The 17,618-nt window shown below is 31.7% G+C and overlaps 2 protein-coding genes across 3 annotated transcripts; one reads left to right on the plus strand and one right to left on the minus strand.

Moving 5' to 3' along the window:
• Positions 1-6,601: 6,601 nt before the first annotated feature.
• Positions 6,602-7,621, plus strand: LOC113874668 (ethylene-responsive transcription factor LEP). Its single transcript, XM_027512881.1, has one exon. It carries the CDS (start codon positions 6,602-6,604, stop codon positions 7,619-7,621), a length of 1,020 nt encoding a protein of 339 aa, XP_027368682.1.
• A 1,784-nt stretch (positions 7,622-9,405) lies between these two features.
• Positions 9,406-14,834, minus strand: LOC113845875 (zinc finger CCCH domain-containing protein 34-like). 2 transcript variants are annotated; one of them, XM_027473539.1, is made up of 8 exons: positions 14,752-14,774; positions 14,471-14,667; positions 14,208-14,350; positions 13,849-13,914; positions 13,500-13,619; positions 13,069-13,383; positions 12,665-12,985; positions 9,422-10,648 (listed from the first exon to the last, which is right to left on the minus strand). In XM_027473539.1, exons 2-8 carry the CDS (start codon positions 14,556-14,558, stop codon positions 10,247-10,249), a joined length of 1,455 nt encoding a protein of 484 aa, XP_027329340.1. In that variant the 5' UTR covers positions 14,559-14,667; positions 14,752-14,774; the 3' UTR covers positions 9,422-10,246. The 2 variants fall into 2 exon arrangements, with proteins under 2 accessions (XP_027329339.1, XP_027329340.1); XM_027473538.1 differs by having other exon boundaries at positions 9,406-10,648; positions 14,471-14,834.
• Positions 14,835-17,618: the final 2,784 nt, after the last annotated feature.

A 17,618-nucleotide genomic window follows, 5' to 3' on the forward strand; every position in this document is an offset into this window, starting at 1 on the left:
TAATTATTTATTGTTAGGCTCATTTCTTGGATTTTAGAAAAACTTCTATTCTGTTTGTTGTCTTTGTTGTTCTATGCTTATATCAGCCATGTTGGCATAACTTTGATCAGTGTTTTACTACACTACCTATATTCATTTACTCATATGCAGAAAGAGAGAATAAAGCTGTTTGAAGAGTTTATGATTTTAATAATTATTTTTAAATATTAAATTTTAACTAAAATTATTAAATAATGTTATGTGTTTTTATATTATATTTTTAATTTTATTTATTTATAAATATATAAAATAATAATTAACATTTATTTATGTTTTTAATATATATATATATATATTATTAAAAGATATTTATAATCAGTTAAATAGTTATTAATTTGTGTAGCTTTTTATAATTTTTTTCATTTTTAGATTGAATTTTAATTTAACGATCAAATTAATAAAATTTAATATTCATAGAAACCATTAAATAATTTTTTTTAAAGTTAATTATCGACTTTGTGCCTTCTCTTTCTTTATCCATCTATATGAATTTAGTAATATACATGAATTTACTTTTTAAGAGTATATTAGCAAATCATAACTTAATTTTTTAAAATACACAAAAATCGTAGCTTACTCAAATATCTCTTTTAAAAAAATATGCAAGTGTATATTATTGAACTTTGAAATTATAATAAATAATTATTAAAATTATATTAATACAGATGGTGAAGAGACAAAAATATGAAAGAATGAGTTATTTGAATAAAAAAATATTAATTATAATATCTAAGTCATTAATTAACCATAAAAATCTATTAAAATTTTAACTGTGATTTATAAATTATTTTTAATATGATTTTAATAAAAAAAAATATTATATTTATTAATCAACAGCAAGAGTTTTTCCCTCTCCGCACTCTGTATTAGTATTAGACACACGGAGTCAATTTATACTAATACAAATTTCACGATGATTAATTTATATCGTTATAAAGTATATACTTTTTTACAATACAAATTGATCGAATTTTTTATCATATTATATATATATATATATATATATATATATATATATGAAATGTTATATTAATTAAAGAATATTTAATATTCTTCTTATATGCATTGAATTAAGTTTACTGTGTAGTGTTAAAATAATTAAAAAAAACCCTTTAATTGTATTATTATATAATTTAAATTTTAACAAAATTTAACATAAACAGTTAAGGTAAGATATACTTATAATTTAAAAATTAAATAATATATATTATATTTAATACAAAGTTAATAATAATATAAAAATTAATGTAATATGTATTAATATAAGATAGTTAAAGTATGTACATGTATCCATTTTTACGTGAAATATCCTATGAAAATATTTATCTATTATAAAAAAATATTAATCATTACAAAAAATACGTCATTTAATGTCAATTTATTAGCAGTAGTTAATAATAATGGTCACTAAAATATTTTAAAAATAATATTTAATGTCAAAGCTATTATTCTTAAGATAACAAAATATAAAAAACATTATTCTTCTTCTATTTTTCATCACCCACTCAAAGCTATTATTCATCTCCACTTAAACTCGTTGAGTTTTACCATCTTTTTTGTCATTGCCATCAGTGTTGCCACCGTTAAAGTGTTTTCTTCAACTGTGACAATCTCATCAATCTTTTATTATTATTTTTACTTCCTCCAAAAATGATTTTTCTTTAACGACTCTATATTATAAATTGTATAATATATATGTTGTGATGTTAAAAAAAAAATCAAATTCGAAAACAAATAGCAAAAATAAGAATTGAATATAAGATAAGAAGAAAAAAAAGTTTAGTAGCAAAAAACAGAGCAAAGCCACACCCAGTTTAAAATTTAAATTTCAACCACTGAATAACTGTTGTAAATTTAAAAACTTAGTAGTAAAATCACTATAAACTTTACATAACTAATTTTAAAGTTATTTTTGTAACTATCAAAAAAATATTTAAAAACAATTAAAACTACCATTAATGATAAAATTTAACCACCACAAAAGAGTAATTTTTTTTTATAGTGAATAACGTATAATAATAACAGTAATTGTCATATTAAAATTAATGTACAAGATTCACTTAAATTTAAAGATGCTCAATTGACCCTCTACACAAAATAAACATCATTCTCCTATATTTTACATTTTTTTATTTGCGAATGTATTTGATAATATAATTTATAGTTTAACTAAAGATTTATAATTTACTTTGGCGATCAACAAACTAGTAAGCTATTTAATAAACTATTTTTTTTAAGTTGTACTCTTGAAGGCTAGTTTATGAAAGTTTATCGAAAACTAGCTTTCAATATTATTTTATTTTTTTTACATATAGAGTGCATTAATAAATAGAACTTAATTAAACTATTACTTAATAATTTTATATAAAATTATTTCTTATAAAATTAACCATAATTAAAAAAAAACAAGTTGAAAAACCTTGTTAAAATAAGCTAAAATATGTTTTTAAGAGTTATAAGTTATTTTTATAGTTTGCTATAATTTTTCCTTAATGCCCTTTTAACTTTTTAAATAATTCATTTTTAAAATAATATTATTATTTTTTAGTAATTTAATACATTTTAATTAATTTTGTTAATCTAATTAATTAGTTAAAACTTCCAAGTATTAAGTATAAACTTTGAATTATCAATTATAAATTTATAGCTAATTTTATCATAAAAAACTTCTAGGCCCCAGGCCACCTTCATTCGTCTCTTGAACCAAGCCATCAATGCCATATAAGTTGTTATCTCAACCTCATTCTGTCGTCATTGAGTAGAGAATCGTGTTCATTTTATGGTGGGGATCACATGACCACATTTTATAATAATTACTTTAAAATGTTATTTATTTTTTTACAAAATTTTAAATAATATGTATGTTCTAATCCTAATTATTTAATATTAAAATCTGATGATAAAGATCTATTTATTTAATTCGTATATATATATATATATATAACATTCTCACCAAAAATGTTGCCTGTATATGCATACAAAATAGGTATGTTTAGTGAGAGAAATATTTTTACATAAGAATGAGAGTAATAAATCTATACCATACAGTCATACACAAAGGATCAAAATTAAACGATTTAAAAAATTACATCATCGTATATAAAGATTAAAACTTACCTGAAACTAAACTGTTTTGGTATCAATGTAAATAAAAAATATATATATCAACCATCTATTTCTCTAATTGTAATGGTTTATAATTTGCATAAAAAAGTGCCTATTTTTGTCACTAATCACGTGACTCTTACAATATTATAATGGAACTTAGACTAAAGCAACAATAATTCATAGAGGGGGTGGTGGTGAGACAGAAAACACTTACAAAAGAAGAGAAGAGGGTTTAAAATCTAAAAACAATAGCTCGTGGGAAGACACAAGTGTTGCATTTGAGCGGAAAGAAGTAGCAGCAGCAAAAGCTAACATGGGACAAGTTGAAGGAAAAGTGGTTAATAGAACATTTGTCACTCAAACACCATTAGGTCAAAATCCCAAGCCCTAAAAAACATGCTTATCTTTTTCCCTAAATCCCGGACGACCTTTAACATTAGCAAAAAAGTGTGTGCCAGTTTTGGAGAATGTGCACAATTCCATTCTGACCATAAAAAGTTACATGCTAAAAACCATCTTAGAAAAAATAAAATAAACATAGGGAGAGAGAGAGAGAGAGAGAGAGAGAGCCATGTTTCTTTGTGGTCTTGTTTGGTCATTATGGAAGAAAAACATCTATTTTAGGGATGTCTAAAGTACTTTGTCAAAATGTACCCTTTGCCAACCCAGCTTGAAAGTCACATCTTTTGAGATGGCCATTGACTAACCTTTATTTTTTTTTCTTAATGGCAAGTTCCAAAACCTTCCATACGAAGAATGGAACACATCCCACACCATTTCATTCCCTGTACTGTCTCTTCTTCCTCTGTTGAATTGAATCATTATGTCACTCATAATTAGGCTGGTATTTTTAACCTTACACTGACCTAGGAACAGAATGTTGCAATGAAAACAATCTTGTTAATGGAAAATTAAGACAAGGAAAAAACTCCATGCTCATTTTTTGAACTTTCTATTGGTGTCTTTCCATATTTTAAGTCATTAAGTTGTCTTGGTACACGAGAGCACCATGATACTATGCATAATATGAATATTTTGCCCTTTCACTCTGGGCCCCAAATGGAGCTAACAAACTATCTTTCTGCGTTGGAATCTTTAGTGGAGGAGTCAAGGGTCTTAGATTCAAAACTCAATCAATTAAGAAACACAAATGACTAATTAATCTTAAACAAATGCAGTTGAATCCGTGTGACATCTCTATCTTTTGAATATTTTTCACTCCATTGTTTACACAGCGTTGTGGGTCTGAAACAAGTTTACATGAGACAACATGCTATTGATAGTTGCAAAACATTTTGGCACTAGGAAATATGCTGAGAACAAGACGGTTTGACCCATTTGACATGATTAGTGTTGTGCTATTTCCAATGCTATATAGGCATGTGATTGCAGGCTAATTAATGGGACTACTAAAATTATGCTTTCCTTGTAGGAACTGTGAAATAAAAATGTGCCCCACTTTGCTTTAGCTTTGTGGGGCGGTTTAATCCAACTCAAATTGCAAGGGTCCTTTAAACTTTTCATTGCCCTTTTGACTACAACCTTTTTATATAGTGGCTTTTGGAGATCAGAGATAGTAAAGGTGATTAACCTAAAAGGCATTTTACAGGAAACATGTATTCAATGTTTTTGTCATCTAAATTTTGTGCCATCAACCATTTTCTCCGCTGGCCTTAAACTTTGCAGTGTAAATTCACAAGGATATCTTAGTCTAAAATGACTACCATCAAAATTTGTGTATAATCTGTATAGCAATAGGAGAGTTGTTAGCAGATCTTCTGCAATAGACAAATTTATTTGTCTTTGAAAGGTCCAAACTACCACATAATAATGTGTTTTAAAATCAACTCAACTCTGCTGGGAATTATAAATGTGTTTCGGCATGACGGACCACAGTAAATGAAATCTGATCCACGCTTTTAATGAGTTTTAGTTTTAGACAAAGATGTTGCTCAACAGTCTTACCTGGCTGAGCCACATAATCATAACAGGGCACTACTATAGCATTATTAAGAACTAGGACCATGGTCAACTGCTATGATCAGTTTGGCACAAATAAAATCTTATACTAGAATTAAAAATTCTACGATTGATTACCAAAAGAAAAAAAAAAAAATCTATAATTGATACGTGAAGCATATGTAGGACAAACAAGGTTAAAAATTTGTCTAGTGGGCCCTTTAAAAGGGAAGTTTTTATTTTGTATTCCAGGGTGGGGTTGTTTCCGTGACACAAGACAGGGAAGCCTCATACAATATCTAAAATTCTTAGATAATTTTTGTGTGTAGGTAGAGATAATTTTAACTGCTCCCTTTGAAAATCATGAAGCAAACAAGAACTTCGATGTAATTGGTTGATTATTTTGCATAAAACGCGGATTCACATGTGCATAATACATGCAGCTAGTGAATGTCATGCTAAGATTAGTACCTCCTAATTCAAATATTTGAGACTCTCTAGGAGCATGTAGACAAAACCACGCAGTTGTTTTCTTTTCTGGTTTTGTCTGTGATTGATTCAAGAATAATAAGATTTCATTTGTCCCAATCATTCAGTCATCCAGGAAAGTTCTACAAAAATAGCATTATATGTATTATCTCAAAAAACAAACCTTATTAGGTCAATATCTATCAGGTCTAGAGCAAAAATTAAGGTAGAAATTTCATGTTTGATTTCTTTGTACATAAATAAAAAAAATAAAAATAGTGACATTGGTGAAGAAGTATGCCTTATTTTTTTCATTATTTTTTCCTTGTATTGAAAAGAGCGCAACAGAGGCTTACCAGGTCAATTCCAGGTAGTTAGTTGATTAGCTGGGCCTTTACACGTGAACTGATATGCATAGAGATTTAATTTTGTCAATCCTTATCAAATCCCAATACCTTGCATAGACCTGATGTAATAATTAGCTCATTAACTTTTACATTATTCACCATGTTTGAACACTAAGGTAATTTGATCTTATTATTGCTAAGATACAGAAAACACATTTTAGTGTCGTTGGAACTAGGAAGAAAGTGACTGTTGCAAAGAAATAAGAACTCAAAAGTGCAGTGTGTAGAGCCCCATTTAAAGTAGTTGACAAGTGAAAGGAATCTTTATTTTCACTGTTTAGTTGTGAGTGTTAAGTAAATGGGACGGAGAAGTAGAGATTTAATAGAAATAAGAAAAAGAAAGATTTAAAAAGTAGGTGGAAAGGGGAGAGGATGGTCTATTGGTCTTTCAAAGAATGACATCTGCAAAATGTCCTTTTTCTTCTCTCCATGATCAAGTCACAGTCTTTAAAAGACTTCTCCAATTCATCATATCATAACATAACCTTCACTGCTCCTACCCTCTGCAGTGTCCCCATTCTCTTCTGTACTCTCTTCATTTGGCACTATTTAACTTCCCATAGCTACCTTACATTTTCTCAACTCATTCAACCCACATTTTATTTCCCATTTTCCTAGCCATGTCAACCTCTAGAACCTCAGATACACCCTTCAAAGGATATGATCCAAACCAAACCCAAATGTGCCTATCACTCCTTCAACGCAACACATCTCCGTGTGGTGAGAGAAGAGGCAGAAGGAAACAAGCAGAACCAGGAAGGTTTCTTGGAGTGAGGAGGCGCCCTTGGGGTCGCTATGCTGCTGAAATTAGAGACCCTTCAACCAAAGAAAGGCATTGGCTTGGCACATTTGACACTGCTCAAGAAGCAGCTCTTGCTTATGACAGAGCTGCTCTCTCCATGAAAGGAAGCCAAGCAAGAACCAACTTTGTTTACACTGACAACATCAACTTTCACTCTCTCCTTTCTCCCATGGATGCTCAATCTCTCTTGCCAGCTTCTCAGCTCCTCACTAACACTCATATCAAACAACCAACCAATCAAAATAGCCTCTCTCAGCTTCATACTTCAAACTGTGCAAACCCCTCCATGCTGAACAATGACGTGTGTGTTGAAACCGCATTTGGGTCAGCTACGGATGATAATTTTTTCTTTTCCAATGATTCTTCTAACTCGGGCTATCTTGAATGCATTGTTCCTGATAACTGTTTCAGACCTGCCTCTTCCAGTACCAACAGTTCATCAAACTCCAGAAAGAGCAATGTGAGTGCCTCAAGTGATCAAAAGGTTAGCTCAATCAACAAAAACTCCATGGAGAGTCATCCACCACACGCTGACATGACTTCATTCTCTAAAGAAACCATGAAAATGCCACCAAGGGAATCTAACTTTTCAGAATTTTCTTTTCCAAGTCAAGGATTCTGGGATGATCAGCACTCATGGGATTGGAATAGCAGTGAACTTTCAGCTATATTTAATAACCCATTAAGTGTTGAAGATGGGTGCATGGATACACTGTACCCCATCACGGATAGTCCAAGTCCAAGCTATGGCCTATTGAATCAAGCTGCTTCTTCAACTAATTGTTCTCCATCACTTCCACCCTTTGGGGACGTAGACTTGGGATACCCACTCTTCTGAGGGTGCATTTATCAAGGAGTGTGTCTTAGCCCTTGTGTACTTGCATGCACTAGTACGTTTTTTATTTATCTTGTAACTTGGGTCTAGCAAGCCTTTTGCTGCTTCTAATGTAATTACTAAATTGCACACATGGTGTGAGCTCTTTAGGTTTTAAGATGTTGAAAAAAAGCTACACTACCATCTCTCACTTTCAAATCAATGGAAAGTCATTCCTGTGATGCTCCGAGTTATTGTTATTTATTATTTATATTATATATATGGATGCACATTGATAGCATGATTTTATCCATCTTTTCGGCTAGTTGCCTTAACTTTAGGCTACAATAAAGGCACAACCATATCCATCAAACAGCATAGGTTCACAGAAAGACATATTGTCAAGCCAATAACCCGCGATTCTAATCTATTGCTTGCAGTACATTCCCTTTTGCTGACTATTGATTGATTAGATAATGAGTTGTTTTTCCTTCTTTTCTCTTTTCCTTTTCCTTTTCTTTTTATAATCTTCTATAAAAGAAGTTTAATTTTTAAGACAACTCTATGCTTGAAGCAATGTCATGGTTAGGTAGCAGGACAGCCAAGCATCCCAAATCTTGTCAAGTGCACTTTTTCATTTTTTATTTTTATCTTTGGATTAAACAAAATTACCGGTTGAAGCCTTCAAGTTCATGGTGATCCACGTAGAACTAGATGTCCAATTTTTTTTTCTTAAAGAAAGAGAATTGAAGTTCAGGATTTGATTACTACAAAACTATACCGAAACTAAATAACAACTTTGAATAGTTATCAGTGCTCTAATTGTTATGTATAGCATAGCCATGTCCCGCCATCAACACTCCTTAGATATGAAGAGAGAGAACACCAATTGACCCTAGAGGATGAATTTAATACTTTTAATAATTGTTTATATAAGCAATAAATTTTATTAATATAAACTTTGAATTATATGATGATTATGTATATCAAACTTTAAATTTTTTTTACAAATCACTCTCACTGTTATATTCACACATTTTTAAATGGCATATTAAATATTAATGGTAAAGTAGTGTGATTAAAAATTAGTTTTTTAAATTAGGATATTTTGTGGAGTTAATTTGTTTATAAGAATTCTAAATTTAATGGTTACGCTGATATTTTTAATAAGCATTTATTGAAGGCGTTCAAATGATCCTATCCCATGATATAAACCAATGGTTCTAATTTTTTTAAATGAAAAGTAATTATTTGTAGAAATTTAATCTCTAATAAATAAACTATAAAATTGGATTGCACATTGTAACAGTCCAATGTTGAATTGAGGAGGATTATGCTATAAAGCTATATATGCAGATATTGCATTAAACATTTGGCAACGTTCTCGTCAGAAAACATGTTATTATTGCATAGGACCCCCAGTATTATGAAAAACTAACAGATTCCACATTAAGTCCTGTTTCAAAACTGTTTTTATTTGTCTTTTTTCCGATCTCGTCAGTTGTCTTGAATCGTTGGTAAAAAAATTCAACGAGCCAATTATAGACATACTAAGTATCATAGATACCTTTTTAATAGATCAAAGAAGAACTTTTTCGTATGGCTAATCACAAACTCCTTTTAGACAGGAAAATAAACTCTTAAGACCAATTTCATATTTCACTCTTAAAGGTTAATCTGTAGAGATTTCTTTTCGGTGCCACGTCAGTTTCAGTTGGTCAGGTGCACTACCCTTGTATTAAAACTTCATTTTGAAGTGGCTAAGAAAGCATGCACTTGGTTTTCGGCTCTGAATTCCGTAGTATAACGCATGCCCCGGTGCGCCCTTTAACTTGAGTAGTGTATTCTATTTATAATACAGTCATCTTACAACAAACATATCCAAATATAATGGGGGAGGGGTGATGAAACCAAAACTAAAAATCCCTCCAGAAAAATCACCTGAGACACGGAAGCTTGACCGAGTAAAATGTCAGAAAAGGAGAAAAAGAGATTATTACACATTCAAATGTGTTAATTTAAATGCGTTTCTTCATATATATTCTGTAATAAATTTAAGTACCAAGTCAAGCATTTCACTTGTCACAACATCACCGTGTGTCTAAAATCATAAAAGATAGCAATGTGAAGCCTCATTGTGGTCTCCTGATTACTTCTCTTCACAGTAAGCCTTTTAAATAAGTTGGGAACAGTACCGAATAGGACCTTCAGCCCGAATAAGATATTATTCCCAAATGCAAAAAAAGGGTTCAGGTGAAGAGAGATTACACATGGTCAATGAAACTCCGAGTAGAAATTTTCTCATATAAAAAAAGATTGAGCATAAATAAGCACAACAAACTACGAAAATTGGAGATGTGGATGGACATGTGCATAATGGACTTGCAGATTCTTTTGAAGTTATTCAAAACCAAGGTGCATGTATGGGTTGCTAAAATTCTCAAGGTTGGCCACGGTTTATTCAAGATCAAGGAGATGGCCACAAAAAGATTATATAAACAGAGACAATTGGTGCAATGTGTGCTAGACCTGAATCTGGAACTGAGATAATTGAAAAATAAAACCTATTTGAGAACCTCCTTGAGTAATGATGGTCGGTTGAAAAATTGAGATAAAAAGGAGTAATAATGAGGAATGCATTCACATTGCTTAGCTTGAGGTGTGAGAGACAGTGCTACTTGTGGTGGCATTGGTAGTTGTAGAAGAACTGGAACTCTGAGCAGATGGTTGAGTGCTTGACTGAGAAACGGCTCCAGCAGTTGACAAGGTCAAGCCAACTGATGCAGTCGATGTGCTCATTGATGAAGACATTCTGGATGAAACAGACTCCTTGCTAGATCCTGCACCAAGTTCAGGCCGCAATTCTGATGATGAAGATGATGGTGCAAGAGTACCAATTGCAGAACCCACAGGATAAGGTGCAACCGGCATATCAGCCAGGGACGAGGCAGATGGACTATAACTCAGTGATCCCATAGGATGATCAAATTTGCATGCAGAACCAAACTTACAAACTCCACGCTGTGTATAATGAGTGCAAGGTGGTGCCCCCTGATTATCAAACACAAACATTGAATACTTCACAATTACGAATTTATGAATGTAATCAGACAAAAGCTTTTTGAAAAACATTTCAACAGAACAGACAAATTTATCATTGCAGTGACAGTTATCTAAACAACTGAAGTCATAATGAATCAAAATACAGTACGACACTAGCCTATTCTTCAACCACGGGCCAAAGATGAAATACTACAGCATTAAGACAGAAATAATAGCCAAAACAACCATTAATCTATGAAAACTGAAAATGGCCACATCAAATAATACAAGGAATTGTGCCATGAATAGTCACACATATACTTGTAACATGAAAAATAAGAAAATCACAAGAACAAAAGATCAAATTTACTCATGAAAACAAAGTTTGAGCAACTCAAGCTAGTCTGGGAACAAATTTGAGAGGAACAACAGAGAACAAAGCATATGCACATCTATTATACACAAAACATGGAAACCTGGAGCACAAAATTCACATCACTGTCAAAGATTTCAGGCAAATGCACACTGGTGGCAACCAACTCCATACAAAGAACAGCCAATATACTTATGGTCTTGTGTCACAACTTTATATTGGAAAGCCATTTCATAATAGAAATAAATTTCAATCATGCAATTAAGGAAAAGAATATAGAATGCTCCAACTGCCAGAACCTTAGCTTTATAAATGATAAACATCCAATATAAATGAAAATAAGAAGGAAATAACACGTGTTATCTCATCTAAATCAGACAAGGAAACCACTGTCCACTGATGCCATGGCAGATGCATAAACTATGATGCATTTAGTAACAAGTTGAGGAACAAGGACCTGAAAAGCACAAAATGATATATAAACTAGAGGGAAAAAAATTTAAAATAATAATGTTTATTGAAAAATATATGAAAACAAACACCTACCCAAATAAACTTTCAAATCATATCCTTTACTGAAACTAGGTAACTAACTTTTAGAAATATTAATAAGGTTAAATAACATTATAAGTCCGTATAGTTCTACAAAAAATTTTTAATACGTTTCTATATTTTGCGTATTTACTTAGACCCCTTTTGATAACAAAATTTTATACTTAGGTTCCTGAAACCTGCAACAGAAAAATGGCTAGCAGATGATTGTAAACACCCATGAATAGAGGCCAAGTTCTAGCAACCAGCAGGAAGCTGTTCAAAAAAATTTTGTAGCATAGGGATCACATTTAAAGCTTTCAAACTATCAAGAACATATTTGAAAAATCAACAAAATGGTAAGGACCTGTATGTAGCTAAAACCTGTCAATAAGAAGCATTACATTAAAATACAATGGAAGTAACATTACCTCAATCTTGAGAAAGTAGTGTGTTTCAGTATTATCATCCATATTTAAAGATGAATCACTAAAAGTTTCAATCATTCAAGAGTTCATACTACATAATATGCAATGCCCTGCCCTGTCAAAGAACATGTCCATATCAACAGAATTGATAGAGGAGCTTACTTACGAAGTCCTTGGGCACAGCCACAGTGACAAACTAATTTTTAACAAAACCTATGCCTAACGAAAGGAACTAGAAGCACACTTATACTGAATGTAGTACAAGATGGGAATTCCAATATGATAAAAAGTGGAAATAATAAACCAACAGGCATGTATAGCCCAACATGAAAGCATAATACATGAAATAGAAACGTAAAAGATAACCATCCCAGAAAATATTTAGCATAAAATAAGAACCAATGAACAAGAACAACAAAAATGGCTCCTGCTGTGATTTTCTTTCAATGATGAATTGAAATGAAAATAAAACTTTTAAGTTCAGTAAAGCAGGGTTAGAATCCTACATAAAAGCAATCATAAAAAATGCATGCATGCATGATGCAACAGCCTTAGGAAGTTACTTTTATTATACCTCAGTTTGCTATCTTAATCAACGGATACCATAAAGTTTGGTAGGAAAGGGGATATTAATCAAGGATATGTTAGTCAAAACCCAATATAAAGCACCAAAAAGAAAGGAGTTGAAATTACCGGACGCAGAGGAAGGCCCACAGGACTAAGGATCACATTTGCTTTTGGTGCACTCTTGTCTGGTGGATGATGATATCTACATGATGGACCAAATTTACACTCCCCTGTTTTCATGTAATAATGACATTCTGGTTGATCAGGCCTTTCTGGAAATGGATGCTCCTTCTGACTAGTGCCCAAAGAACCAATTGAGGGACCGGAAGGTTGATAAGGTCCAGTATAGCCTGTTGCTGATGAAGGTAGCTGGGTAATCCCATAAATCTGTGTTGAACCAACACTAGATGGAGTACTAGAAGGAAGTACAGGGCTTGTTGCAGGAGCCTGCACCAAGTGCTTAACAGCTTCAATGAATGTAAATATAACTTGTGTTTGAGTAATCAGTTAACAAGAAACAGAGGATCTACCTGGTAAGGACCCCAGCCAGAAAAAGGGACCATGGCAGGGGACACTACAACAGGCCCATAGGGGCCCTGGACTACTGAGCCAGGTAGCATAGGAGGCCTTGCAACAAATACACCATATTGTTGTGATGAAGGACCAGATGGGGACTGTACAGTTGGATATATTGGTGAAGGTACTGGTACCGGAAGAGGTGAAACTGGGGGAACTGGTGACGGTGCTACAATTTGGACGCCAGCAGGCTGTGGATGATGGAATTTACAAGTTGCACCAAACTTGCAGTGTCCTGTCTTCACATAATAGGAACACTCTTTCTCACCCTGTTATCGTTTTAAAAATTCAAGTTTGGATAAAAATTCTGTCATCATTAGAGAAAGGTGATCCCAACATTCATAAAACACATAATTTTATGCAACAAATATAAAGTGATACAGACCATTCGCAATGGATATCCATAATAATTTAGTGACACAGGGTTAGCAGTGCCTGCTGCCTGCCTAGGATGGTGATACTTGCAGGATGCACCAAATTTGCATGATCCAGTCCTCATATAATACTGCAGTTTAAGTATGAGAAGATACAACCAGTACATAAGGACTGTCACCAACATTTAAGATAACGAAAACAAAAAATCGAAGTCAATTTCACCCAAGCCTTCACACACACACGAAAAGACTTTCCAAACACACTATTTTGTGAAACAGGAAGGAATTACAGTATCAGCTATCAAATGCAACAATTTAGTATAACTACAACACATAATTTATCAAAGCCAGATTAAAAACCTGGCACACAGGCTGTCCCACTCGCTCTGGATACTCCCCTCCAGTCCTCGTCCCAGCTCCAATAACCTAAGCAGCACACAAACAAATAAATATCCCCAAATTAGGAAACATTCGATCGTACTATCCAATGCAGACTCATTAATCTCACATAATTAAGTGAAATTAACATATAACACAAGTAAAATTGAATGAACTGAACAGCAACTGTTGAAGGTTAACCATAAAAAAGCGCACAGAGCCAAGATCAAAAGTAATTGGACACAAACACAAACATAAACATAAAAGCCGTGATCAAGCGAGGAACCAAACAAAACCCTCAAAGCAAAGCACAAACAAAACATTAAGAAGAAGAAATTAACAGAGGCACGCTTAGGAGGATGGTTGAAGCGACACCGCGAACCGTAACCGCAAGAACCGGTCCTCAAATAGTAGATACAATCAGCCTCGTCAGGACGCAGAGGGTACGATTCGCCGGCGGCAAATCCCGGTTGCCACGAGGACTCTGCATTCACAAAATCAAGATCAAAACCCACTTCCATTACACTCCACATTCTGCGCAAATCAAAAATCGCGTAAGGGAGAACAAACTGAACGGAACAGTATAGAATGCAGATAGAGTCACCTTCGAGACCTGTGTCTCCACCGGCGACGGTCCATTCCGGCGACGGATCAGACTGCGACCCTTCGCTGGCTCGGCCGTACCGCTCCATTGTACGGACCAAACAGGGAAAGGAGGCGCAATCTGAACGCAGAATGAAAGGTTCCGATCAAAAGAGTGAGAAACTGTTTGGGATTTTCTGGGGTTTCTCTCTCTTTCTCACACACGCACACACCCACACCCACACCCACACCCACACCCCCACACACACACAGCGCTCTGTTTCTTCTACACTATTAGTTTGGTCTCTCTCTCTCTCTCTCTTTCTGTTTTTCTTTTTATTTTTTGATCTTTTTCTTTCCGTTCTATGAGAAATGCTCTTTTCATTGGTGGGGGAGAGGGATTGTTGGTTTATTTATGTACGCGCCAAACATCTCGTAAAATTACTAAAATAGTAATAATAAATAATAATAACAATAATAATTTCTTTCTATTTTGTTTCATAGTCAATTATAATTTAGGAATGAAAAATCTAAGTAAAAGATTAAGATTTGAAAAATACTTTTCTAAAAAATAATAGATATGTATTGTATGCAATCCATAGTTGGAGTGAGATATTTGGAGCATGAAGAAAAGGGTTTCCAAATGTCCTTGAACTTTAGCTTGAGCTTGTGGTGGTGCCCAAGTGCGAGGGAGAGTCAATACAATAGGAGAGATATGACAGATTTGTCCTTTTGTATTAGAGTTAATAAAAAAGTAATGAGGAGTTTGATTAATTTATTTAGGTAATTAATTAGTTAATCCTGAGGGTCGAGGACAGGGTTGTCGCTGATGCAAAAAGGAGCATTAGATGGTTCCTATTGGCTCCACGTGGCTTATAAAAGGAGATCTTCCTTAAAAGTGGTAAAAAGGTCACAGGAAATTACCACTATGTTACTGTAGGATTTTGGGATCCTTTCCCATACACTAGTGGACTTTTGGTTCTATCAAGTTCTTATCACTTTCAGCTGCGCAAAATCTTTCATCTGATAAATAAAAGCATCCAACATTCGCCATAAAGATCACCAAACCTCAATGGAAACAGATTATTCATCTCTTTCCATTTAGATTCAGATTCCTTCCCCTCTTAATTGTGCAATGAAATTTCACTTTATGTTCAAAGCTCATTGGCTATCACAAAGTAGTTTTTGTCATCTGTTACTTCCACAGAATAGATGCAAATTACTCATTCTTTTTCTCTCCGCATGTTCCAAGTACAATTTTGTCAAAATTATCTATTTTCATCCTGATTTTTTTAAGTTTCTTTTTAACTCAACAAGCTTTAGTTTTTAATTTAATTTGGTTTTGTAATTCTTGCATTCAATTGAGTCATCCAATTCTTTTCATATCGATGTTTTTATATAAATTTATTTTATCTTTTAAGTTATTGTAAAATTATTAAATTACAGTACTTTAAACTGTTTTTTCCCTCAATGCTAAATCCATGTTTAAAACTCTCACCTCGTAGCTAAAAACCTATATCAAAAAGTTTGAGAAATATCATGGAAGCAAATGTATTATAAATTAAATAAAAAAATCAGATAATTAAATTTAAATTTTTAAAATAATTTGTTAAAAAATTATAACCAATTGATATCAACTTTTTTTGCACATATAAAATAAAAAAACTCAAAACTTGTGAAATGTATCATCTTTTATATATATATATAACATATTTCAAGTATTACACTTTTTATTTTATATTTACAAAAAAATGCATTAATACTCATCATAAATTATATAAAAAAAATATTAGATATGATTTTTTTTCCTTTTTAACATTATTTTTTTGTACCCAACAACACAAAACTACTTTGGATAATTAATTTTAAATATAATTAAAAATTTATTAGAACTTAATTTTAAATGTGAGTTGTTTATCTTTATTAATGTTTTAAGAAAAAATAAAAAACTTTATTATTCATCTTAAATAGCAATTTAGATAATAGATTTTCATTGATTTTTCTTTATCACGAAAAAGTAAAACAACAATTTAAATATTATTTGTAACACCAACAAATAAATAATAAATTACAAATAACAACCAATGAATACCATATGAATATATAGTTTATATATTTATCTATTTGAGATTAATATATATATAATAAAATAATAGTTTATATAACTTGTTAAAAATGTTTATTTATTCTATTTATTACAATTTTTAAAAATAAGTATCATTTAAAAAATAATTAAAAATTTTAAAAACATGAAAAGTCGGGAAACAGATCAAAATTTTTATTAAAAAAAAGCTGAAGTAATAACTTAAAATTATAAATTTGTAAAAATAATAAGTAGCAACTTATTCAAATTTTTAACATAAAAATATCTAAAATATTAAAAACATGAAAAGATAAAAAAAAACATATACATAAAACAAAAAAATTAATAAAATTATGCTAAATGAAGTAATTAAATAAAAAATACATCTAATGAGAACTTTAGTAAAAATGATTAATATTATATATAAATATTCCGTCTTTTGATTTGCAAGACATACACCTGCTCATTGCTTGTACGTCTAGACCTAATGATTAATTTCAATGGTGTTTTAGGTTTTCTTTTTTCCTCTATTTTTAATACAAACTCACTTTTGTGTAATTTATTGCAATTGTTTATTTTTGTAGTAAAAATGCAGCTCAAATTGGTAAAGTTATTTACTGTGGTGACTTTTTTTTATCATTGTAGTTAAGAGGTACACGTTCAAAGATGCAAAATTATGTGTATAATTTATAAACACAAATAAAAAATATATTTTTTCTGTTATATTTAACAATTTTTTGTTCTTTCTCCTCTTAATTACTTATTTTGTCTCATGCAATACAGATTTTCTAGTCTGCATTTTATACCATTCTACAGTTATGTTACTCTGCAACTTGGTGTAACGTTTTCATTTTTATCATAATGTTGCACTCATGACAGCGAACGAGTAAGAATATATTCCAAAGACACGCATAATTGTTTCAATGCATTCTTTGTCTAGGAGCTAAATAACGTAATTATCATAATACAGAGTGTTAATTATCATGATCTGGGTTTTATATATTTTTCCCTTGTCTTCAGATGTTAATGTTAGCAAAACCTGAACACTATCAATGACATTAATTATTACTCTTTTTTTAATTTTATT

The sequence above is a fragment of the Abrus precatorius genome, unplaced genomic scaffold (genome assembly GCF_003935025.1).
Source record: "Abrus precatorius isolate BTA unplaced genomic scaffold, Abrus_2018 Scaffold8, whole genome shotgun sequence".
Lineage (NCBI taxonomy): Eukaryota > Viridiplantae > Streptophyta > Magnoliopsida > Fabales > Fabaceae > Abrus > Abrus precatorius.